Here is a 25,521-nt window from a genome sequence, read left to right on the forward strand (position 1 = left end):
CATGCTACCAAGCACATCTACTGTCCTTTCTCTTATGCAGTTAGAAAACATGATGAAATAAATCTACTTGATTGTATTAACCACAGAAATAACGTGGCCTCACAGTTACTATTAAGAGTTAAAAACAAACAAAAGAAAGCAATGTCAGTGAAACTGGTCCATGAAAAACTTCAGAGGGGTTTAATTCCAAAAGTCCACACTTTCAGCCTCTAGAAAGAATTTTACATTATCTCCAAAGCAAATTTTGATTTTAGAAATAGGAATTATTTTCCAGTATATACTGGTCACTCACTAAGACAAGCCAGGTACTTTTACTAACTATGGCACAGAACATTTAACCCCATAGTACTGAACACAAATGTCAATGCTCATCATGAGCTGTAAGTCAATCTCAAAGTGGGGCAAACATTCATAATGGAATACACATTCACAATGGAGAAGCTAATGTACAAATCTCTAAAAATTCCCATTGATTTGTATGTTATAGCTCTTATAATTTCACTTCTATTTTTTACTGACACTTTTTGGAGTTGGGTTCGCTTATGTGATCCAGGGTGGCCTCAGGTTCATCTCTGTCTTAACTTCTGTGTATGGGAATTACATGTGCACACCACCAGGCTATTCTAATTTTTCATTAATCAATAACTAGATTTTTTTTTCCAAGACAGGGTTTCTCTGTGTATGTAGCTTTGCACCTTTCCTGGAAATCACTCTGTAGCCCAGGCTGGCCTCGAACTCAGAGAGATCTACCTGCCTCTGCCTCCTGAGTGCTGGGATTAAAGGCGTGCACCACCACCGCCCAGCATAATAACTAGATTTTTAACTAGACCCTGTCATCTATGACAAGGTTTCCAGTTATGAGATGAAACTGGCAGAGGGGCCCCAGTACTTTTACATTTTGCTTATTTGTTTTGGAAGTGCATGTGTGTATATGTGTGGGCTCAGTTCTAACAGTGTACAAGTAGAAGGTCAAAGGACATCCTTGAATTGATTCTCAGTCCACCATGTGGTGCCTAGGATCAAACTCAGGTAGTCAAGCTTAGTGAGAGACACCTTTGGAAGCAATTACCTGTCCTGAATTCATGCAATGTTCCAGAAAGAACTACCCGAATTTGCTGCCCTGCAAGCACTAAACTGAGCAGACCAGATATGTGACGCACAGGACAACTGCTGTTGCTCCCATCACCTCAGACCTAGTTTGTTTCCAGCTGGTGCTGGCTGAGTAAACTCTTCGTGTGCTATGTGGTGAGGCCTACTGTGGTGGTGTGCGTACCAACTTGGATACTTCTGTTCTTGTCATTCCCCCTAAACAGTACAACTATCTTCATAGTTTAGTAAGTATGCTATCTAGAGATCGTTAGAATATATAGAATATGCACAGCTTATATACAAACATCATGCTACTGGAGGTACAGAACGTGAACATCTGTAGAATCTGGTACCCACACGGCATTCCTGGAAGAAATCCCTCAATGATATGGAGAAGAGGACCGCAGATTAATTTCACCTACAAACTTCAAAAATGAAAAGGACTATGATGTATGTAAAATCCAATGGGAACATAAACACTACTTTTCAATCCTTTCCACACTTCCAAAAACATATTTAATTTAATGGTGTTAATGTAGAAATTCATTTCAAATTTCAACATCAGGAAGACACGACATTCAAGGAATGAACCAATAAAACCTCACATATTAAAACCAAAGGAATACATTTTGGACACCTTATATTATTAAAGTTCAGTTCTAAGCAGGAATGGTTACTGTGTGACAAATACTGCTCCTATCAAAAGTGCTGGTGACAGAGAAGTCAGTGTGTCCTCCCACAAAATGTTTGCATACACACCCATCTATCTGTAATTGTCGTACGATTTCAAATGTTTAAGGTGCATGAAGGTTGCACTAGCTCCGATGCATTCCTCAGCTACCTCTTCATTTGTAGAAACTGATCCAGATAAAAATGCAGCTACTTTCTACTGTGCGGCATCTGTGGAGCTGGAGCGCCCTCTACTGGAAAGGAAGAGGACACACTCATCAACTGTCCTCCGTGTATTTTTTCATTGATTCGAAGTTCACATCCATCTTGAAGCATCCGAACTGCTATTCTAGCAATATTCTTAGAGTCATCAAGACCACTGTGAGGCCGCCCATCATAATCCATTCCTAATTTTTCAAGCATTATTGTCAGTTTGGTTTGGCTTCTAGGAACCTGGAAAATAAACAGCTTAGTAAGTATACTTTAGAACTAACTCAGAACAGTTAAACTGAAAAACAAGAAACGCAAAACAGCCAGCACCCTATTCTACTTTTCCCGGAGAGAAGCAGTCTTCCCAAGGCACCAGACAAAAACTTCAAGATGGCAATTATGAATATGCTCAAGGACCGAACAAGGATAGGAATAAATGCCTGAATGAAGGACGGGAAAACACAAACAGTTGAATGAAATAAAAAAAAAACTCTCAAGACATGAAGACACACTCTAACAGAGAAAGAGAAATCACTGACGCCCAACTAGCTGTCAGGTGTGGTGGAATATGCCTTTAATCCCAGCACTCTAGGGGCAGTGAGTGAATTCCAGGCCAGCCTGGACTACATAAGTTCCTGGACAGCCACAGCTACCATTCTGATTCTAAAAGCCCAAAAGAAAACAAAAAATAAAATTTGATGCAGTAAGTCAAAATAAAAACTCAAGAGAAAAACTGAGGTGGAAGAGAGAATTTCAGCTCATAAAGACAGTGTAAAAGGAAAGATTAATCAAAAGAAAATTAAAAGTTAAATCTTTAAAACAAACAAACAAAAAAACAGGCACAAAATACCAAAACCAACACAACACACACACACACAGGAAAAACAAAAAACAAAACAAAAAAACAACCTAGGCACAAAACATCTAGGAAATCTGGGATGGGAGACTATGAAAAGACCAAACCTACAAATATTGACACAAAGGAAGACGAAACCAAGGTCAAAGGTCCAGAAAACATTTTAACAAAATCATAAAAGAAAAATCTCCAAATCTAAAGAAAGGGATTCCCATCAAGGTTCAAGGGACATACAGAACACCAAATACACAGGCTCAGAAAAGAAACTCCCCATGGCCCTTTAATAACAAAGAAAGGCTATTAGTCAGATATGGCTATTAGCCACTAGAATAACCGACTTCTCAATGGAGTACAAGCACTGGGCACCAGCAGACCACCACATCCAGCTCAACCATCAGTCATAATCACAGAAGAAAGAAGAACATCTCGTGGACACCAGTATATAGGTGTGGGCCTGCATGTCCTTGTGCTAAAGCTGGATATTCAACGTCCAGTCATAAGCTTGTGTGGAACAAATGAAAAACGGTGATGCTGAGGTGTGCCCACACTGTGAAACAGGGAGGCAAGCTAAGACGGAATCAGCTCTCAATGGTCTGGGTGGAAGACAAGTTAAGACTGCTGGATCCTTGTACGCGGTGTCAGCAAGAACAAAGGCATCACTCAGGGAAGAGGAATACTCTCGATCCTCCACCTTGCTCAGCCACCATCAGAGAAGCCTCTTATTACAGCAGATGGGAATTAACAGACCCACAACTAGACCAGAGTGAGACTCGGAACACTCAGTCTTAAGTGGGCTGTCTCCGTCAAAGCCCTCCTCTCAGGGCTCAGGGAGCTATGCGGAAGAGGTGAGGAGCCAGAGGGGAAAGAGGAGTCCAAGGAAACAGTGCTGCCCAGACAACAGGACTGATGCAATATGAACTCAGAGACTGAGGCAGCATGCACAGGGCTTGTAAAGGTTCAAGTGAGATGGGGTCCCAATGCTGAGGATGAAGGGGACACAGGTTCCCGCCTCTAACCAAAACTACCTGTAACTGGTACCCGCTGGCAACAGAAAAATCACGCTCTCTCCAACGGAGTCTCATGAATATGGTATTTTTGTACTTTCTCTCTCATTTGGGGCATTTTTTTGTCTTATCGGTCATTTGCTCATATGCTTTGGTTTCCATTTTTGTGAGTTTGTGAATTTGTGGGTATGTTAGAGAGAGAAAGGGCATGAAGTTAGGTGGGTGGGGAGGATCTGGGAGCAGCTGATGGAGGGGAAAATTGTGATCAGAATATATTCATGAAAATTGTTTTCAACTAAAAATGGAAATTCTAATAAAAATGATAGAATAGCATTCAACTTTCTACAGAGATGGAGGTGCTACTTCAAAAACTAGTGATGGTTTTATACTTAGCTTCATATGCCTGGGTATATGTGATGTTTAAACATGGGGAGAGACTCACCTGGCATGTTACAGGCAGTGCTTAAATAAGGAAGCACCGTCTCGACTACACCAGTTTATATGATCGAAACTGACTAACTGCACAGAAGAAATAAAAATAGAGCACAGCAGTCAGGAGAGCTATTCCTTCCTTTACTTCAAAAACAGCTTTTAATGAAGACAGGGGCCACAAAAGATACATCTATATAACTTTATAAATACTAAGTCTACATTTGAGCCTGGTATACTATGCCAAAAAAGAAACTGGAAGTTTCCCCTCGTATCTTATATAAAATTGTGCCTGAGGCTGTATTTTTACTTTTTTTTAGCCTACTTTTAAAACTATTAAATCCTAGTTTAGTTTAAGCCGGTTGATTAAATGATTTATAATGTCTACCTTGTAACTTTTTAAATTTATGAAGAGAGAACAAAGAGATTAATACATTTTAATTTCTGAGAAACACTCTTGAGGAAAGTTGGGTTAAAAGTAATGGGGGCACTCAAACTGTTGCACAGTATCTTATACCAGTGACTTCACCATGAGACTTTAAGGTCTACTTGGAGAAGGCAGACAAAACAAGATGAAGGGTTGGGGATTTAGCTCAGTGGTAGAGCGCTTGTCTAGTAAGTGCAAGGCCCTGGGTTCGATCCTCAGCTCAAAACAAAACAAAACAAAACAAACAAACAAACAAGATGGAGAAGCAGTATTTGGTATGCAGTCCAGGCTGGCCCAGAACTCTTGCCTCAGGCTCCGAAAGAATTGGAACTGGGCATGTGCTACCACGCTCAGCTTGGAGGATCCTGTTTAAAGGATCTGACGCTCTTCTACTCCTCCCATGGGCACTATCAACTGCAAAGGAAGGAAAACCATACACAAAAGAGCAGGCAAATAAATAGACCAAATTCTACACTCAAGAACACTAGGAGTTTACTGCTTTTTATAACTATATTGATGTATTTACCTTATAGTGAACTACTGATATTTTTATATAAGCCTAAAAATTATCTTTATAATTAGCCTTTAAAAGATTTGTCTTATTTTGTGTGTGTGTGTGTGTGTGTGTGTGTGTGTGTGTGTGTGTGTGTGTGGTGTGCTCATGTGCACACAAGTAGTTTATGTGTGCAGGTGCCCACAGAGGCCAGAAGAGGGTGATGATGCTCTGGAACTAGAGTTACAGTTCATAGGCAAGTAATGAGGGGTCTGGGAACCAAACCCAGGTCCTCGGCAAGAGCATTAAGCGCTCTTAACTGCCGAGTCATCTCTCCAGCCCAAGATTTTATTAATATGCCTTAACAAAACAGGCAGAAGACAGTTATGTCTGCAACTACATCAGGACACAACCAGTAAAGGCCATACTACTAAAACAACAACAACAACAACAACAACAACAAAAAGGGCCAGGAGTGGCAGCCTCTACCTTTAATCCCAGCACTGGGAAGGCAGAGGCAGGTGGGTCTCTGTAAGTCTGAGGCCAGCCTGGTCTATTTAGCTAGTTCTGGGCCATCCAAGGCTGTAGTGAGTTCTTGTCTCAAAAAAGAAAACCAAACCAAAACACAAAACAAAAAAGATTTTAAAAGGTAAAGTAGCTGCTAAGGGAAGGGGACAGGGAGAAAGGAAAATGACAGGCTAAACACCTGGAGAGGCTGAAGAGACCCCTGGGGTGGGGGGCGGGGTAGGGACTGGCTGCCCTTCCAGAGGACCCAGCACCTGTAACATCAGTTCCAGATCAGAGATCTGATGCCTTCTGGCTTCTGCAGGCACCAAACACACATGCATGCAGGCAAAACACCCACTCACATAAAATTAGATGACATAAATTTAAGAAACAATCCACTGAGATATATTAACTTTATAGTGATTTGGGCTCAACACAAAATATATAATAAAACACAATGATGTTTATGGCAAATGGTTACAACAGGAACTGTGGCTATACACCTTACGTGTAGTAATGGCATCATGACTATTCTGGAGACACAGTGATGTAGCTACAGATGAGCTGCTGTCTGTTTTCTGATTCAAAATAGTAAAGTGAATGAGGATGTCCCTGAAACAAGACTGACCGTGAACTTACCAGGGCTGGAGCTGAGTCATGGCTCATTATACCTTTTTCCTCTCACTTATGTTTTCTATTTTCCACAACATTAAAAAAAAAAAAAATTAATTCCCAAAATGTGTGACAAGAAAAATACACACACACAAAAAAGGGGTAAATTATGAAATGCCATCAAAGGACTAACAAGCCATAACCAAACCATGCTAAACCAGTAACAAAAAGCCAGGCCCCAAGTTAAAAGAAAAAAAGGATGCATAGGTAGCGGCTAAGTGCCTGGCAATCTCAGATGGTGGCAAAGATATGGATCTATTGTAAACTTGCTGCTAAGGAGGCAGCAAAGTGAAAAGCCCTTTGGAAAATTATCCTTGTGCTACCTAGCAATGTCAATGATGCACACACCCTGTAACCATCAGTTCCTCTCCTAGGTTTGTAGCCCAAAAAGGTGAATCCAAAGGGTACTTTGGATTCCAGGGGCTGGAAAGATGGCTCAGTGGTTAAGAGCACTGATTGCTCTTCCAGAGGTCCTGAGTTCAATTTCCCACAACCACAGGGTGGCTCACAAACATCTGTAAAGAGATCTGGTGCCCTCTTCTGGCCCGCAGGGACATATGCAGGCAGAACACTGTATACATGATAATACATAAACCTTAAAAAAAAAAAAAAAAAAAAAAAAAAAAAAAAGATTAATGGCTCCAAGAAGGAATCCTGAAAGCCAACAGACTTTTGAGTACTGAGAAGTTCGACTGGTGAGTAATGGAGATTTCTGGTCAGCCAGGGGTGGTGATGCAGGCCTGCTGTCTTAGCACTCTGCAGGTGCAACACAAGCTATGTGGTGAACCTGCCTCTGTATTAGCACAACAGAGCAGGAGAGAGGCTCTGTGAACAGTCTCCATTGTCCCAGGCCATAAGCATCCAACAATGACTTGACTGTAAGGATGCAGGGTGGGAAGGACACTTGTAGACCGGTTTAATAGAGCTGAAACATCTGTCACCATAGGAATTCGATAGCTTTGTCACTTGTTACTCTGCAATGCAAAGCACCCAGATTGGGGTCCCAAAACCCACATAGTGGTTCACAACCACCCACAATCTAGTTCCAGTGGATCTGACACCATCTTCTCCTCCATGGGCAGCAGGCGTGCATGTGGTACACATACATACATGTAGGCAAAACAATCACAACACACACATACACAAAAATCCCCAACATCTTAAAAACCTAAAAAATGTTTACTATGTGTACAAAGTCACAGCTGAATATTATGTAAAATAGAGCAAACACAATCAAGGGCATAACTAATTTTAAAAGTACAATTTTTACCTTATAGAAGTTTCCGTATGACTTTCGAATATTGATCCACTTTTTAGCAAAGGGAGGGTATTTGAGCCTGCTGAGCTGGCACTGGATGTTCAAGAACTTACTCATATCCCAGGAACTTATCAAAAGAGAAAAAGGGTATAAAGTAAATGCTAAACTACTATTACAAACAATACTTTAAGTTGTTCTTTTTGTGTTCTACTTATGTTGACCTCATATTCACACAAAATACCACGCTTAGAAAATTAACCTTGATTCCCAGAAAATACTTTAAAACTCTTAAAATGGAAAAACAAAAACAAAGCCAAAAACAAAACAAAACAAACGCAGTATCTTCTTCCCAAACTAATTCTTCCTAGGCTCATCTTGATTGCTTTTGTGGTTCTGATTCCTGCCATACTGCCACCTTGCTGTAACTGCTCGGCTTGACTGTTAAACCAAATTTATCATTGAAGTTCTTTAAGAGTATGCCTTGACATAAAACATGTAAGCAAGTAATTTAAAGACAAATTTTAGGGGTTAAAATACAAGCTGACCTGCTATTTCTCTACCCTGTGCTTACTGTGGGACACAGTGTGTACTGCACTCCTTAATCTTAGCACCGTAGCACATCAACAGCCAGAGCTACCCAGTGAGGCCTTGTCTCACACCGAGCCAGGGAAGTACCAAGTGTGTAGTGTGGAACTCAGTGCATTCCAATGTGGCTTTTCTTAGTCAAAAGCAGCAGTAACTAGAACCTTCCGTGGGGAAGTCTACAATCCCTCAGCTCAGCTGCTGTAAAATCTACTGCATACCCTAGGAGCCTACTGCTGCTGTATACTTTTAACAGCCCTCACCCACCCTAACCTAATCCCTGAGCTGCCTGGGGGCATCGATTACTGTTTTTGCTACTGCTCTAATTAAAAAACAAACCAACCAACCCATACTGATTTTGAATACCCGTCCCAGAATTTAAGGTCGTATGTGAAGACCTCGAACTTCTGTGTCAGCACCATCCTGACAGGGGAGCACACACCACCACGGCATCAATCAAACCTGAAGCTCATCAGGGCTTCTTCCTTCCCCTTTAATAGCACTGTGGTCTAGTGACCTTGGGACAATGTCTGTAATCCTGTCAACCCTACAGACCTTCCTATGCAGCTCTTCATTTTTCCTTTTCTTTTTTAGAGAAGAGGCCCAAGTAGGTTTTTGAGATAGGGGACTTGGTAGGTACTACAGGAAGTGTTATGGAAGACTACGGGGTAATAAAAGGACGTGTTCTGAAAGGAAGTCCAACTTCCTTACAAGATCACACACCAGATAGTCACATGGCTGACATTGTAAAGGCTGAAGACTTTCACAAGAGATGGAAAGACCAACGTGAGTTGTGGTGCCAGGGTAAAGCCAAAGGAAAAGCTGGCAAAGAAAAGAATCTCCCAGAAGAAAGCAGGAAGTGGACAGAGAAAGTTAAAACCTGAGAATGAACGGGCAGCCTGAATAACAGGTGTAGGTGTGTCTGTGTGTGTATGCCAAGCTGAAGGCCTCTGTGAGCAGGTCAATGTCATGATGGAACAGGGCTACAGACAACTTGTTTCAGTGTTCTGTACGGTATGCATCATTCTGGGTCTCTAGTCACAGACTCAATGTGATGGTGGCCTTCCCTCCTTCCTTCCATCCTAGGAATTCAAACTAGGAAAAGAACATGAAAAGAAAAACACTCTGTCTTATGGAGTGGCTCCTGGGGACTTTTAATGAGTAACACCGTGGACATTCTAGCCGTTCAAAGAGTAAGAGCCTCTTCACTGTTAAAAGGATTTAAACCCATCTGTTTAACATACTTACCCATCTGTTAATATGCAGTACTTATACCTAGTGCCCAATTCCTTTGACTTCATCCACTCAATTACTTTCTTCAGGACCTGAGGGAAAGCATCGGCTCTGTCTACCTGATCCTGAAGACACAAAAGAAGAACAGGGTTAGGGCAGCTGCTGCTTGTAGCCCTACAACATGCCCAGGCATGACCTGGAGAGAAACAAACAGTATGTGAACTGTGAAACTGTGATTTCAATGACTGAGATCTACTTACCACCTCAATGTTCACCTGAGATCATTGAAATCATTTTATGGCCAAGAACTAAAGACTGCTTTCAAGTGAGTGTGCAATTCTCCTAAAATCAGGAACTAAGGCTGTCCTGGTTTTATCAGCTGACACCTAGAGTCACCAGGAAGAATGACCCTCAACAGAAGGATTACTGGATCCCTGGCCGGAGAGTGGCCCGTGGGGGAACTTCCTCGACTGCTGATGCAGGAGGGCCACACCCACGGTGGGCAGAGCCATCCCTGGGCAGGTGGCTAGGGACCCCGGCTGTATAAGAAAGCCAGCGAGTGAGCTAGTGAGTGAGGCAGCAAGCAGAATTCCTCCAGGTCAGCTTCCTCTCTGCCCCGACTTCCCTCAGTGATGGCCTGTGGTCCCAAAGCGCAGGATGAAGCAAGCCATCTCCTCGTTGCTTTGGTGGTGGTGTTTACTACAGCACCAGAAGTGACTGAGAACAAGGACCTACCCCAGTGGCTCCCTGTGATTAACTGACTCTCCAAGACAGCAGGAGACCTTCCCCTAAGATACAGCCCTGAAGTAGCCTATCTCATCTCACTTGTCCACGCTACACCACACCACACCACACCACACCACACCACACCACACCACACCACACCACACTACAGTGTGTGGCACATCGTACCACACTGCCATGAGGCTGGACTTTCAGACTGTCAATCTGACACACTGCATGTCTCTTATACTTGCTTTGAGGATCATGGGACCCTTTATGATTGGCTTGCCTCTGCAGAGCTCAAACATATTCTCCAGAACCCATAGATTTGAGCCATCCCGAACTACACTGAGTTCTACCACAGCACACCTGGAATGTCCAATCCTCCTTTTCTGTCCATTTACTTATCAAGATTCCGCCCAACTTTGCCAACCTGAAGACATGTCTCAGGGCAGCCCTACCTTCCAACACAGATGTAAGCCTCTGGTATAGATGTCTACACAACCTAATAAAATACTGACTTGTCACTCTTCCTGGCCAAACTGTGACTACTGGCTTATTCTGTCTGATCCCAAATTACAGACTTGAAATACACAGTGGGCACTGAACTATGTGGAGAGCCAACAAACTAATGAAGGATCCAAATAATTAAAAAAGGCCTACCCATGAAAATATAGACAAAGGCTGGAGAGATGGCTCAGAGGTTAAGAGCACTGACTGCTCTTCCAGAGGACCTGAGTTCAATTCCCAGCAACCACATGGTGCCTCACAACCATCTGTAATGAGATCTGGCACCCTCTTCTGTATACATAATAAATAAATAAATCTTTAAAAAAAAAGAAAATATAGACAAAACCAGAGACTGGCCACCAAAGGTATAGTCAAGACTGTAAACACACATGGTCTAAATCCTGTCTGTGAGTACAGCACAGTGACACTTATCTTACCAAAGCTCCATTTCACAACCGACATCTTGACTGCATCATTACAATTCCATGGGTGTGAGGGGGGAGTAGGAAGCAACAAAATGCTATCAAGTGTAGAGCTGACTCTTTGGCTTTAACTTTTGTTTCTAAGTGAGACTCCGTCAGTGCTGCCCAAGCTGGTCTCAAGTGTCTGTGCTCAAGAAAGCATTCAGCCTCAGAACTGAGACCCCTACTCCCTTAGCATGTGAGACTATAACACACACCACTGCACCAGCCCTAAGGCCTTTTGTTTGTTTTTAAAAATTATTATTTTGTTATTATATATAATTATTATTATTATTTTTTTAAATTCTTAGCTACCATGTGGGTGCTGGGAATCGAACCCATGTCCTCTGGAAGAACAGCCAATGCTCTTAACTGCTGAGCCATCTCTTCGTTGTTGTTTTACAGTATGAAAGACTTTTACCAAGCAAGGAAAACAGCACATTAAATTGCTCATAATGATATTCTTTAACCTAGCCACAAAATAAATCACCGATTTAAAGATTTCTTTCAAATTCAAAATAAACAACCACCCACCACCCAAACTAACAGAAATAGACAGAATTATCACCTGAGTAATTCCAGTAAGATTGATGCAGAAATCTGAAAGATGCGAGTTAACCTCTGGCCTCACGTACTGCTGGAACGTATCTTCCTGCAGGGAAGGACACAGTGAAAGTGCTGTATGTGACTACCATCCATGACACACATGCGAAACAAATCCAGCCACAGCAAAATTACACAGCTTCCACGGCAGAGCATTTCAGAGTTCCTAAGGAGAATTTCCCAACAAAAAGCCTTCTGATACCCAAATGTAAAGACACAGTTCATTTTGATTTTTAAAAACATGTCAGCAGGTGTTTAAAAGCAAACCTTCAAAGTTGTAGCAAGTATTTTTCTGGCATGTAAAATGTTGGTCATTTTGTTTGTTCTATGTTAAGAATATTAAGCCTAGGGGTTGGGGATTTAGCTTAGTGGTAGAGTGCTTGCCTAGCAAGCGCAAGGCCCTGGGTTCCGTCCTCAGCTCCAAATGAACAACAAAACAAAAACAAACAAACAAACAAAAAGAATATTAAGCCTATTAAGTTGGTCCTTTATGACAATGGGTTTTAACAATGATGCATTCTTTTGAGGAAATGAGGCTTCAGTCACAGGAAATCAGCTAAAGACTAAATAAATAAATAAAAGGGTTTAATAATAAAAAAATACATTAAAAAAAGGAGACTATTAGAGGTAAGAGGAAGCTAGGTCATACATGGAATATGCATTTTATTTAAAGTTAGGTCAGGAGTCATGGCAAGGTTTTGAGAGGGTTCCATGGGCCCCTGTGTTGAAACGGCTGGTAACAAGGATAGAAACAGACCTACGGATGAACAATTGCCCAGCTCACAGGCCAGCTAGTCTGGAGTAGGGTAGGCAAAAGAACTAAGAGATCCCACTCAATGACGTGGAAGGAGAGAATCATCTCCCCAAAGCTGACCTCTGACCTTCAAACATGGGCTGTGGCGTGCACGCGTGCGCACCCCCACACAACATCTTTGTAAGTTTTTAAAAAGAATACACAGTTTAAACTTGACTGAAGGAAGTGGGTCTAAGGGATGGTGGGAAGAAAGCACATGAAGACAGAGGTGCATGTACCTTATTTGAAGAGTTTTGCCCTAAAGAAGAGAAGAGGGGAGCGGACAGTAGAGTGGAGTAAAGGGAGGATTTCCCTGTGGTGGGACAGCACGTGATGAGAACACACCAGAAAGTGATGCGCCCTAATGTCTAAGTGCTATCAGTGTCCTACACTGGAGAAGAAAGGAGTCCTACCAGTTATCCAAGGTATCTGCCTTCACAGCTGCCGTATGACTTTTTGACTATTCATCTGTTTGGGAGAAGGCGACTTTAGAAACAGGCTCGAATGTGCAGGTGGTTCAACTAGTAAGAGACCCACTCCAACAAGGGGGGAGAGAGAACCAAGTCCCGAAAGCTGTCCTCTGACCTGCACCACCAAGGGGGATGGCGAGGAAGAACAGACTAAACGAGGCGAGGCTGTGAACAGAAAAGCCATGTGTTATCGTGTACAAGGCCTTTCTGACACAAGTGACTAGACAGATGAGGCATGCTGATGTCTCCTCGATCACACTTTATAAGGTAAAGAGTATTATTTTGAGGAGTACCTTCTATCATGTCCTAAACTAACAATGCAGTGCCTATAATTACTTAAGGCATATATATACACAGATTGGGAATTAAGGTCCAGCTACCCGTCCCCCCTTGTAAAATATTATTTTAAGGTGTGTTATTTTTGTTTATGTTGCATTGTTTAACTCTGTGTAGCTGTGTTACTGTGCCTGTCTAAAACACCTGATGGCCTAATAAAGAACTGAACAGAGAATAGCAATGCAGGAGAAAGGATAGGCAGGGCTGACAGGCAGAGAGAACATATAGAAGGAGAAATCTCAGAGGAGGACTCCAGGCACCAGACACCCAGCTACACTTCCAGCCAAGGAATAAGAGTAAGATTTATAAAAGTAAGAGAACGGGAAAAGCCAAGAGGCAAAAAAGGTAGCCGGGATAATTTAAGTTAAGAAAGGCTGGCTAGAAACAGGCCAAGCTAAGGCCGGGCATTTATAATTAAGAATAAGCCTCTGTGTGTAATTCATTTGGGAGGTGGGTGGCAGGCCCCCCAAAGAGCAAAAACAACAATCAACACCCCCCCATGCCATCAGCAACTATTTCTACAAACTATCCCCCACCCTCAATGAACATCAAAACTATAAGCTGATACCTTCCACAGAACTAGATTCTTATGTCTGAGTATTTTTTTCTGTTTTATCTGTCACTTCCCTAGAGATTTGCCATCTGCTCAGATCTCCTAAGCAATGGAAAAAGCACAATTTCAGCTCATGGAGAGGAAGAAAAGCAGGGATTGCTTCATTATGATTTTTCTATTAATCATGCTGATAGGGAGCTCACAGCACTATGCAAAAATCTCCTTTTGGAATTTTATTTCCAGCTAAAATGGCAAACAGGCGCTTCCAGCTTCCTACTGAACACTAGTTCCAACTAAAAATAAGATGAGAATGCAATGATTCACTTACTATTTCTAAGGTGTGTATATTCAACAGAACAACAGGAAACTCAATGATTTCATGTAGAAACTCAGCTGGGTTTCCCTCTTCACAAGTAGCCTCAAAGTCAATAATACAAATGTAGTCATAGTAACTGTCCACAGAATTGCTTTCTTTCAACATCAACTTCTGCTTCTTGTAATAGTTTTTCAATCTCTTCTTTAGGACATCCTTGACTCCTCTAAAAAACAGAAGATTGGGCGAAGGTTACAGTCAAGAATCCCAGGTCCTAACTGCTGGCACTGGTTAACAGCTGCAGGCACAGAGCTGAAACAAAGGGAAGGAAAGAAAAACTCAACACTAAGTTAGCAAAGAGCCAATGAAAACAAAATGCTCACTACGACCAATCTTCCTTCACAAGAGAAGTCTTTTCTTCATTTTATCTAGTATTTCAAGCCATAACCTTGCACACACACATAACATTGCCCTATATGTTATAATATATGATATAAAAATTAAAGATAACTGGACAAACTGTAATGTTGAGTGAGAAAATGCAGACTGAACACATATTCTTTCTTCTTCATGGGTTAGACAACTAAACAAACAAACAAAAAATTCTTAAGGGTATGAAAGCATTATGGCCCTCAAATGGAATGTCTTATAGCCACTTCAAAAGTAATTTAGGATACACCCTCGGAGCATGCTTTGAGAGAACCCTACTGCACTCACAGTTCTCTAAAAGTAGGTTGTTTGATTTATTGACGCTTTGTAAACCTTTTGTTTTCCTTTCTAAACTACCACTGACACACTGAACAAGATTCCTACTTGTGGAAACTGAGACTCAACCAGCTGCTTGTTTTAAGACTATTTTAGTGTTTTCTTCTTGCTCAGACAGGGTCTCATTATGTAGTCCTAGCTGTCCTGGAACTCATGTGCCGACCTGGCTGGCCTTGAACTTGGAGATCCACCTGCCTCTGCCTCGAGTTACCAGAATTAAAGTCATATACCACCATGCCCGGCATTTTAGTGTTTTCTTTACACATTATTAAAACCTAGGAAAGTCCCTCAACCCTTTTCATACTAAGACAGCGAGCGCCCTGTGAGACGTGACAAACTTCTTCTCTGTCATTTTATTTGCTGTTTCTCTAAGGACACGGCACTGCACACCTGACTGCAGCACCAACATTGAACCAGCTGTCCCGTCTAAAAACTTCTCCCTCTACCTCCGCCTGGCTCCTCCTCATGCAAACACGTTTACCAGCTCTACCTCTGCACACTACCTGAACCAGGCTCTCCTCAATCCTCTCTACCACGGCTTCTCGTAGTTTCTTGGACTATGGCAGAGGCCCCGTGATCACGGTCTGCAGCACACTGCTTCACCTCACCGAAGAACTGAGCACTACTTCAACTTCTCATGTAAGCCATCTCAGGGGCTCCCTTCTATCAGCACAGGGTTCCTTTACTTTGCCTCAATCTGCCATTGCAGTACCACTGCCAAACACTCCTCCCCAGCACACTGCTACACGTAAGTTATGGTAAAGCACACTGTGTGCTGTAGCTGCAACAGACAGCATGCTTTTGAATTCTTTAAGTTTGACTGTACAACAAAGGCAAGAATATATAACTGAAAACACACAAACAGAAATCACAAGGTTTTCTGGGTTTTTTGTTTGTTTTAAATTTCTTTTTGCCTGAAATTAGCTCCTTCCCTTTCCTATTTGGCGTAATTTAAATGTCCCATTTCTGAGTTCCTGGGACACACTGCTTTGCACCCTCAGCTGCACTGCAACACGCAGACCTCCAACACCACCCTGACCACTCTAACATGACATTTGTGTGTTTTCACAAGACTGAGATTTGCAGAGTGGGGGATGTCTCTGTATTTACCTTCATAACGTCAATGTCTAGTGCTTAGAGTTCAATACAGGCTTGTTGGATAAATGTATAAGCATACATCTAGACCTCTAGCTGCCAAGTAAGCCAGGAGTAAGCAACTGATCTTCACACCTGGGAAGAACAAAAATTTCTCTCAGACATCTTCTGTAGGCCACAGGTTGTACTTTAACAACAGAAAGAGTCAAGAGAAAATAAAATTAAAACTTTCCTTACAAACTATGATACAGACAACCTGGAAGGGGAGACCAGGTAGGTGCTCGTTTGAAAAGTACCACAGTTCCATCTGAAAACCAGTGTAGGCAGGCCACTTAGAAGGAATAAGAATTCTGACTGCCCTGAAACAATGTTTTCAACTATTGCATACAGTCAAGTTTTTTTTCCCTTAATATCAAACACTGTGCATATTTGGGAGGGGCTACAAAATAGTTCTGAAAACGCAGGTGTCTATTTCTTAAAAGACAGAGGGTTCATTAACCTTATTCAGTATAGTTAAATGTGATGGATACAACAGCTCCTTCAGAAACTAAAACAAAGTGATTGACTCTAAGTGACTGATTTCTCCGATTTCAGACAAACTTCTGTCATAAAAATATAATCTTCTATCATGTCAACTAAAGGAGCAGTTATTATGCAAAATTTTCAAGACCAGTATGGTGAAACGAGCAGAGGGAGGACTGTGTGTTCAAGGCCAACTCAGACTACACATAAGCTCGTGTCAAAAGTAAAAAGTCAACATACTTGCTATAACAAACGTGACTGTACATCTAAACAATGATGATATATTTCTAAAATAGTCACAAACTTTGATTCGGAGACCTCCTTTTGCTATCTAAAGGAGAACAATACGAAGTGGCATGCCAGCCAGGCAGTGGTGGCGCACGCCTTTAATCCCAGCACTGGAGAGGCAGAGCCAGGCGGATCTCTGTGAGTTTGAGGCCAGCCTGGTCTACAGAGTGAGTTCCAGGCAAGGCTCAAAGCTTACACAGAGAAATCCTGTCTCGAAAAACAAACAAAAACAAAAACAAAAAAAAGTTGCATGGCAAGACTCAAGACTCATGTTAAAGAATATAAATTACAGTTGTGAGATGAATGCTCTCATAGTAGGAATTTTTTTGTTATAGTATTTTCAAGATTTTCTAAAATGAGCAGGTACTACTTCTGTAACTGTAAGGTTACTCTGCTTTTGAGAAATAGAGTGTATTGGTGTTTTAAGCAGCAGGTTGAAGTTAGTTTTAATTACCTTGTTTCAAGTTTAAATTCGGAGAGCTTGGCTTTGAGTTCCTCCTTACTCATTCTATTGACACAACCATTTGTCATTGCGATCTCTTTGTAAACTGGGTCACTGAAGTCACTTCCACTGGAGGTAACGATCCTACATCCATCTGTTTCTTTGCCATCAAGTCTACATCGCTGCTTTTTCTATGGAAGAGAGAGAGGTCATTTATAATCAGTGCAAATACATTTTTAAAGATGCAAACTCCTAAGGGTTCTTCTCCATGCCATATGTTCAATGAAAAGTTCCCCTTGACACCAGAGGAGGACAGGAAGATGAGAGATGTGTTTCCAAGATAATTGGCCTTGCTCTGTTCTGAGTCATGAAAAGAGGACGGATATTAGAGTCAGGGCCATGACAGTCTGGGCCCCAGCTGGCCAATTACAGCATCATGGCCTCGGGCAGTTATTAGCCACTCATTTGCAGTTCCCTCACCTATACAAATATACTTGTCCTAGATGGTATTTGGTAATGGTAAACAGTATTTAGGTAGCATCTATTCTAAGTATGACCTTGCGTATACAGCAGGCTAACTACTAATGAACCATAATTTTACTTACAATCATCAGACTATAAACAAGCCCTTTCACAAACAGTATCCCAAAACTTAGAAATAAGCTAAGTTTAAGTGATGTTTTACATCATTGTGTGTGGGAGCCCGTTTTCAGGTTCCTAGTGGATTTACCCAACAGGTCTGCATAGAGGATGACTGGACCTCAGGCCTGCATGCAGGTGTCTGAGATGTTCTGCACTGGGGGAGGTCTTTTGCTCCACCCCTTGGCATCTCTATAAATACTCTAAGGCAGAGACAGTCAGGGCCTGTTGGAATAGGTTCCAGGGCCTCTCGAGGCTACTCTCTATTTTCCATCTGTTTCTCCCCCTCTCTAATCCTAATATTTCCTGCTGCTCCTATTCAAAAGCACTCTGGGGAAATGTGGGGGTGGTGGGTAGCCCCCCAATTGTGCATGTATGAATCAGCGTCCTCCCTACTTTTTTAGCTTGGCTTTATTTCACAAAGTTAACAGAAACTACCCTAAATGAAAACAGACTTCCAGTCCAGTACTAAAACTTCTGAGGACTTAAAGCAAACAAATGCATTCTGTTTCAAAGCTCCCACATTAAGTCCCACATTTATCAGTTACTCAGATCGACAGTGTTGACTTTCTGTCACATGACTCCACTATTTTCCCATAGGTAGACCCGAACCACAAATACACTAATTTCTAAAGCTAATTATGTTCTACATGCAATGCTACAAACATAAGCTATGTTTTCAGCACTGTCAACAAGTTTATTTACTATTAACATATTAATGCCTATTTACTTGGTCATAATGCAGTTCCTCGATTAAAACTGATCTGGAAAGGATCAAGGATTACCTCCCACTCTCAGCTTTCAACTCAATAGGACCAACTTATTGGTAGTGTACTGCAAGGTCCTGGGCCTGAGTACTCACAGTTCTCACTGTTAGTCCCTTTGAGAAAAGGGCCAGCAATTTCAACGCCTGAATCATGAGGGAATAACCTTATCAAAACTACCTGTTACAAAAACCACCTTACTTTGTAAATTAATATATGCTTATACAAATATTTTTTTAATTACACTGCACTTCAACCAAGAAAATAATTACCTTTCAGGAATATTTAAATTTCTCCTTAGACATTATCAGGATAATTTGGTCTTTATATTTAAACTTACAAAGAATTTTAAACTCCATCTTTATTCAGGTTACAAAACTGTCAACATTAAAGAATATTTTAACCAAAACTGATGTCTTAGTGAATTCATACATATTCTCTTCTTCCAATAACTCCATTCTGATATACTTGAAGAATTTTTATATAGCTTTGAAAATTTACTTCCTCTAGACATGTAACACAAACACACTTCTTCTAGACATATAAATAGTAAGTTCTATAAAGATTTATCTTTGCTACTAAGGACAATTCCATCCTTGATTTTGGGAAAATTGTTTCCTCCTAAATTTGAAGCCTACACTATAAGTTCTCCCCCACCCCACCCCAAAGATGATGTTTAAATAAAACTACAAAGGAATAGAAGGAAATTTTAAAAGCCCATATGCATGAATTATCTACAAATACACATTCATTTACTAAATTAATGCTCAAGATTAGCACCAGCATCCACTCCGGTCTCTAGATCTATCTGTCATGTCTCATACAGGACTGGCCAGGTAAAAAACATGGAGATGAATTCACAACACGGAAAGAAATACTCATTTTCATAGAACCGTGACATTCTGGAATTTTCATGTACCCAATTAAATATATGTATAGCTTCTATTATCACAAATAAAACATCCTTTTACATTATGGGAAATGATCATCAACTTCTACATTAATTTGCTATAACATAGAGAAGTACTTTAAAGTGTGGAACTTAAGAATGGGTTGTACACTTTCCACAATAAAAATATGAGTACCTCAAAGAAATGGCTGTTCTTTTCTATTGAGAAGAGGGTTCTAGCGTGGTCTTTGAAAGCCCTTTTTAAAGAACACGACCTACTGTGTCTGAGGTGAGACTTTTATAAAGTATAACTACTGCTAAATAAAACCTGTTTCCACATCTTGTTGCCAAAGCTATGCACTGTCTAGTTACAAAAGAAAAGCTTTTGCATCTGCACACCAAAACAAAAATGTTCAAACATTAAAATGTTTCCTCTTTCCTTCTGCTAGTTTACATCAACCACTGAAATTAGAGTCAGTGGAAATATACTAGATAAGTCTCAAAAACAACAAACAACTGTGTGTGGATGAAATCAAGGAAAAAAAATATATATACTCATTTATTAAAAGCACTTAACAGTAAGGTTTTAACGAACAAAATAATCCCTAAATCAATCTGAACACAGACCCAGGCCATAAAACATTCTATTTCAAAGTTTCAGGACTTTGAAAGGCAATGAAGTTTATTCGGGTTCTCTTATGAAGCTTTGCAAAGTAGCTTTAAAACGGACTTAGAGGATGTTATTGACAACATGTATTAGAACGAAAGGGGCAGCTTTCCAGGGGTACTTAACGGAGTACCAATTTAACAATGGCAGTGAGATAACGCTGTTAAAGATCCGGAGGAAGAATGGCCAGGACAAGGGGAACACAAGATCTTTAACCAAAAAAAAACAATCAAACAAACAAAACAACAACAACAAAAGCCCACTACAAAAGAACACAGGGAAGTCAGAGCGTACAGCAAAGACGTGCACGCAATAGGCAAAGGCGGCAGGGGCGAACTGAAGGCACGGAATGAGGGAAGTAAACTAGATATATTCAGACTATTGCAAGATCACGCTAGAGCAATTTCTGCTCTTGCAAGAGGACCAGAGTTCGATCCCCAGGACCCATATCTAAACCTCCTATTCTGGTCTTCGCGCACACGGGGAATCCATGTATGCACAAACACTATTTTAAGCCGTTCCGGGCTGGGTTCTGGGAGAGACAGCAGGGGACAGAGCAAGACAGGGTGGCTGGGAACCGGTGCAGATGGCAGTGGGGTCGGTCGTCCGGGGCTGGGGAGGCACAGGCGCCGGCGCCCGGGAAGCTCACCAATCAGCGCCGGCCGCGGGGCTGATGGCCCGACCCGCCGTGCGCCCGCGCGCGCCGAACGTCGACGCAGAATTCCCACTCGGAACTTCCCGCCCGACCTCCTCTCCCTCCCGCAGAGGGGTGCTCTGCTCGCCCCGCTGCGGACGGCGCCGGGGGAGCGCGGCAGCCCCGCGCGAGCAGCCTCACCTCCACGCTCAGCGGCCGCGGCTCCTCACACTCGGGCCGCGGCGTCTTCTGCTGAGCCGCTTCGCCGCCGCCGCCGCCGCGCTGCCGGCCCCGCTCGCCCTCCATGCTGCTGCCTCTCACCGCCGGGAGATGGCCGCTGACGCTCGCTCCCGCTCCGCCGGGCCCCGCGAAGCCGCCTTTTCTCCCTCCAAAAACACAAAACAAAACAAAAAACTACCGCGCTCCCATTCCCGCGGCGGCCGCCACACAAACTCCGCCGGACGCCTCCTACTTCCGGGAGTGTGCGGCGGCGTCACGCTGCGCAGGCGCAGTGGGCGGGACCAGGCTCTATCTCGCGCGCGCGCGCGTCGGACCGGCGGGAGCGGCCTGGGGGAAGTGGGCGTGGTCAAGCCGCGCTTTCAAAGGCGCGCCGGCTGCCTGGATGGCGTCTCTGAAGCCGCCCTAATTAGCGGTTGCTGCGGGTTCTAAGATCTTTTCCCCGGGAACTCAAAACTCCTGTTTATTTTCTTCCTGTTTGCTTTGAAAACGGCCGGTGTGAGCCGGGCGGTGGTGGTGCACGCCTTTAATCCCAGCACTCCCGAAGCAGAGGCAGGCGGATCTCTGTGAGTTCAAGGCCAGCCTGGGCTACGGAACGACAGACAGGGACTGGTGCACGCCTTTAATCCCAGCACTCGGGAGGCAGGGTCAGGTGGATCTCTGTGAATTCGAGGCCAGCCTGGGCTACCAAGTGAGCTCCAGGCAAGGCGCAAAGCTCCACAGAGAAACCCTGTCTCAAACAAACAAACAAAAAAGAAACTGTATCGAAAAAACAAAACAAAACAAAACAAAGGAAAAGAAAAGAAAACGGTCAGTGTGATCTTTGCCCTTCTGCAGAGTGTTCCTCATGTCTAGACACCGCAGGTTTTCTCTTGGCTACTTGCACGCTTAAATCTACAGGATTTCCTCCCTTTCTGTTGCTGTTTGGCATTCTCTGGCGTTTTAAAAATAATTTCATTTAGGGAAATTTTAATTTATCGTGTGCTGCCCGCTTTGTGTGTGTTCATGGGTGTTTTACTTGCATCTTGTGTGTGCAGTACCGCCAGGAGGACAGAAGAGGGCGCGGTATCCTCTGGGATTGGAGTCAGAACCAGTTGGGAGCTGCCACATGGGTGCTGGTGTTAGAAGGAAGTTTGAGAAGCGAAGGACGAGACCACCGTTCCAAATGAAGTGTCCGGGCAAGGCAAACTTTACTCTTGACCAAGCGGGTGTGCTCCGAACAGTGAGCACACAAGAGACAGGAAGTGTGTTTGGTGCTTAGTCTAACTGTGGTTGGTGGCGGTGTGCTTCTTCCACGTTGCCTGGAATCTCAGTCTTAATCAATTGGCTAGTCTGAAGAGAACTGGAAATGGAGGAACGGGAAAAGGGTCACCGTGCCAGGCCATCCAAGTCCTAGAATGAAACAGCAGTTCTTTGTGCAAACGATGGTTTTTCTGGTTCTAGAGGATCGAAACATTTGCATTAAAGTCTTAATAGGTGGGGGAAGATAAAAAATTAATTCTTTGTCCTCAACATAAGTTTTATAGTATTTATAGAAAAATATTTATTTTATTCTATGTGCATGAGTATTTTGCCTACATGTCCATCTCTGCATACTGCATGTATGCACGCGCAGTGTGAGAACCCCTGAGGTTGGAGTTTCAGAGGGTTGCCAGCTGCCGTGTGGGCGCAGGAACCGAACACTTGTCCTTTGCAAGAGCAGCACATGCTCTTACCGTCTAAGCTGTATTTCCAGCCTCTTCACTGGTCCCTGAAGTGTAGCTTCCTCCAATTCTTTTCCGTCTGGGATTCATAACTGAGATATTAATATCGTGCTTCTGCCTTTCATGTCCTTACTTCTTAAGTGTCTCCTTCTCGTATCTTCATTTTCTTTCTCCAAACGGTTGGAGGTCGTTTATGATAGACTCCTCCTCCACTTCCTCAGCAGCAGCTTATAAGACCAGAAACTGAAACTACAAGACTGTGGTTTCTAATAGGAGGACTGGAATATGAGTCATGTCTCTAGATTACTATCTGCCTCACTTGAGACCTTGAAGAACAAGAGTACACCTCTGTTCCCTCCTAATCCAAACAGGCCTGTCAATCACCAGTGCAGGGCGGGGGAGCCCACCCCCTAGGAAAAGCTGTATTCTAGAGACTAGAACTGGTCTAAAGCGTAACTAGAGCACAGGTTGGCATGGTCTCTTTGGCTTTTGTCCAAACTCACTCATTGAGAGGATGTCCTCCATAACGGTGCCTTCGGTGACTGTCCGCACACCTTGGAAGTGCTCCATTTTCTCTGTCACAAGCCCAGGATGGAGAGAGGTAGCTCAGTGGTTGGGAGCAAATACTGCTCTTGCAGAAAACTGAGGTTTGCTCTCAAGGACCCACATTGGGTGGCTCCTAACTGCTTGTAGCTCCAGCTCCCGGGGATCTGACACGACTGCTCGGACCTCCTAGGGCATTTACACACAGACATGCACATACTAAATAATAATAATAATAATAATAATAATAATAATAATAATAAATAGTAATAAAAATATTTTTCTATACTATACTTTTTTTCCTCTGATTTCTTTCCACAAAGTTCTCAAGGACCAGGGAGCCAAAGGGACACCAGAGTGAGATCTCTGTGATAGTGTCTCCTAGAAAAGTTCCATAATCTTGATTCTACAAATTTCTCTTGGGGTTGTTGCTATGACTCAGTGGCGAAAAAGTGCCATAAATTTCTACCTTATTATTCAGCTGTTTCTGCCTGTTGTTTTTCTTATTTATTAATTTTTTTCTTTGTGTGTGTGTGTGTGTGTGTGTGTGTGTGTGTGTGTGTGTTTTATTGAGCCAAACAATAACTCAGGGATGTTCAGTTGATTTACTTCAGACATTTGATCCCATAAGAAGGCAATTGTAGAGCTGGAGAGATGGCTCAGAGGATAAGAGCACTGGCTGCTCTTCCAGAGGTCCTGAGTTCAATTCCCAGCACCCACATGGTGGTTTGCAACCATCTGTAATGAGACCTGTTGCCCTCTTCCGGCATGCAGGCAGAACACTGTATACAACTTGACTACATCTGGAATCAACCAAATCCCAAGTGCCCGGGTACGTTTTCTTCTGTGGGGGGGGGGGGGGGGGGGGTGGGGGTTCCTTCATTGGATCATTTGAGGTCTAAGAGCCCACTCTTAAATCTGGGTCACACCCTCTAGTGGCAGCCTACATGAAAGGACATGGAAAAAGGAAGATTTGCTGTTGGCCCGCTTGCCTTCACTCTCCATAGGAAGTTCATCTGTCTTGCTGCTGAGATATTCCGAGTCAGGATTCCAGCAAAACTGAAGATTCACCGACGTCAAGCCTACTGGATTGAACAACTACCAGGGTTCTTGGCCTTTCCACTGGGAGACAGCCATCGTTGGACTAATCGGACCCCAGCCTGTAAGCCATTCTAATCAATTTGCGCTCTCCATGCGTATGTGTGTGTGTCTCGTGTGTGTGTGTGTGTGTGTGTGTGTGTGTGTGTGTCTCGTGTATGTGTGTGTGTATGTATGTATCTGTCTGTGTGCATATCTGTCTGTGTGTGTGTGTGTGAGTGAGTGTGTGTGTATGTATCTGTGTGTGTGTGTGTGTGTGTGTGTGTGTGTGTGTGTGTAGCTGAACTGAGTCAGTTTAACTAAGGAGGAGACTTCCTTGAACGCAGGCAGCAGCATCCCATGAGTTGGAGTCCTAAACTGAGTAAGCAGAGGAAGCAGGCTGAGCACTGGAACTCATCTCTGCTTCCTTGCTGCCGTGGTCTCTCCTCCTGCCAGAGCTAGAACCACAGCATCACACCTCTCTGACGATAATGTATGCTACCTCCAAATTCTTCCAAAATAAACAGTGTTTATAAGAAACATCAAGTGATTTGGAAAATTACAAGTTGTCTCTGATTGCAAGTTCTCTGCATGTGCACTTAGAAAATTAAGAAAATAGAAGTTAGGCACAGTGGCTAACATCTTTAAATCTCAGCATGTGCGGGGCAGAGACAGGCAGATCCCTATGAGTTCAGGGCCTAGCCTGGTCTACATATCAAGTTCCAGGCCAGCCAGAGATATAGAGTGAGACTCTGTCAAAAAAACAAAACAAAACAAAACAAAAACAACTGTATTGTATTGAAGTTTACCACCACGGATCTCAGGGTTTGCTGTGCAGGAAGTTAGTTCTTTGAAGTGCCAGCAGAGGGCAGTCGACCCCAAACTTCCTGCACATCATCGTGTTTAACCATCAGTTTTCATCATTGAAAGTACTAACAGATTTTCAGTTTCAGGAGATAGCAGTTGAAAATTGATAGGAACACAGTCATAGAACATTTGCCTAGCATGCATGAAGCTCTAGGTTCAATCTCCCATACCCTGCCCCCCCCAAAAAAATTACTAGTC

The 25,521-nt window shown here is 42.8% G+C and overlaps 1 protein-coding gene across 1 annotated transcript; it reads right to left on the reverse strand.

Moving 5' to 3' along the window:
- Nucleotides 1–760: 760 nt before the first annotated feature.
- Eri1 (exoribonuclease 1) lies at nucleotides 761–21,367 on the reverse strand. Its single transcript, XM_036166438.1, has 7 exons — nucleotides 21,098–21,367; nucleotides 17,316–17,494; nucleotides 14,207–14,417; nucleotides 11,692–11,775; nucleotides 9,445–9,554; nucleotides 7,627–7,741; nucleotides 761–2,211 (listed from the first exon to the last, which is right to left on the reverse strand). The coding sequence occupies exons 1-7, from the start codon at nucleotides 21,200–21,202 to the stop codon at nucleotides 1,969–1,971; spliced, it is 1,047 nt and encodes a 348-aa protein (XP_036022331.1). The 5' UTR covers nucleotides 21,203–21,367; the 3' UTR covers nucleotides 761–1,968.
- Between the last annotated feature and the right edge of the window lie 4,154 nt (nucleotides 21,368–25,521).

Source organism: Onychomys torridus, chromosome 17 (genome assembly GCF_903995425.1).
Source record: "Onychomys torridus chromosome 17, mOncTor1.1, whole genome shotgun sequence".
Taxonomy (NCBI): Eukaryota; Metazoa; Chordata; class Mammalia; order Rodentia; family Cricetidae; genus Onychomys; species Onychomys torridus.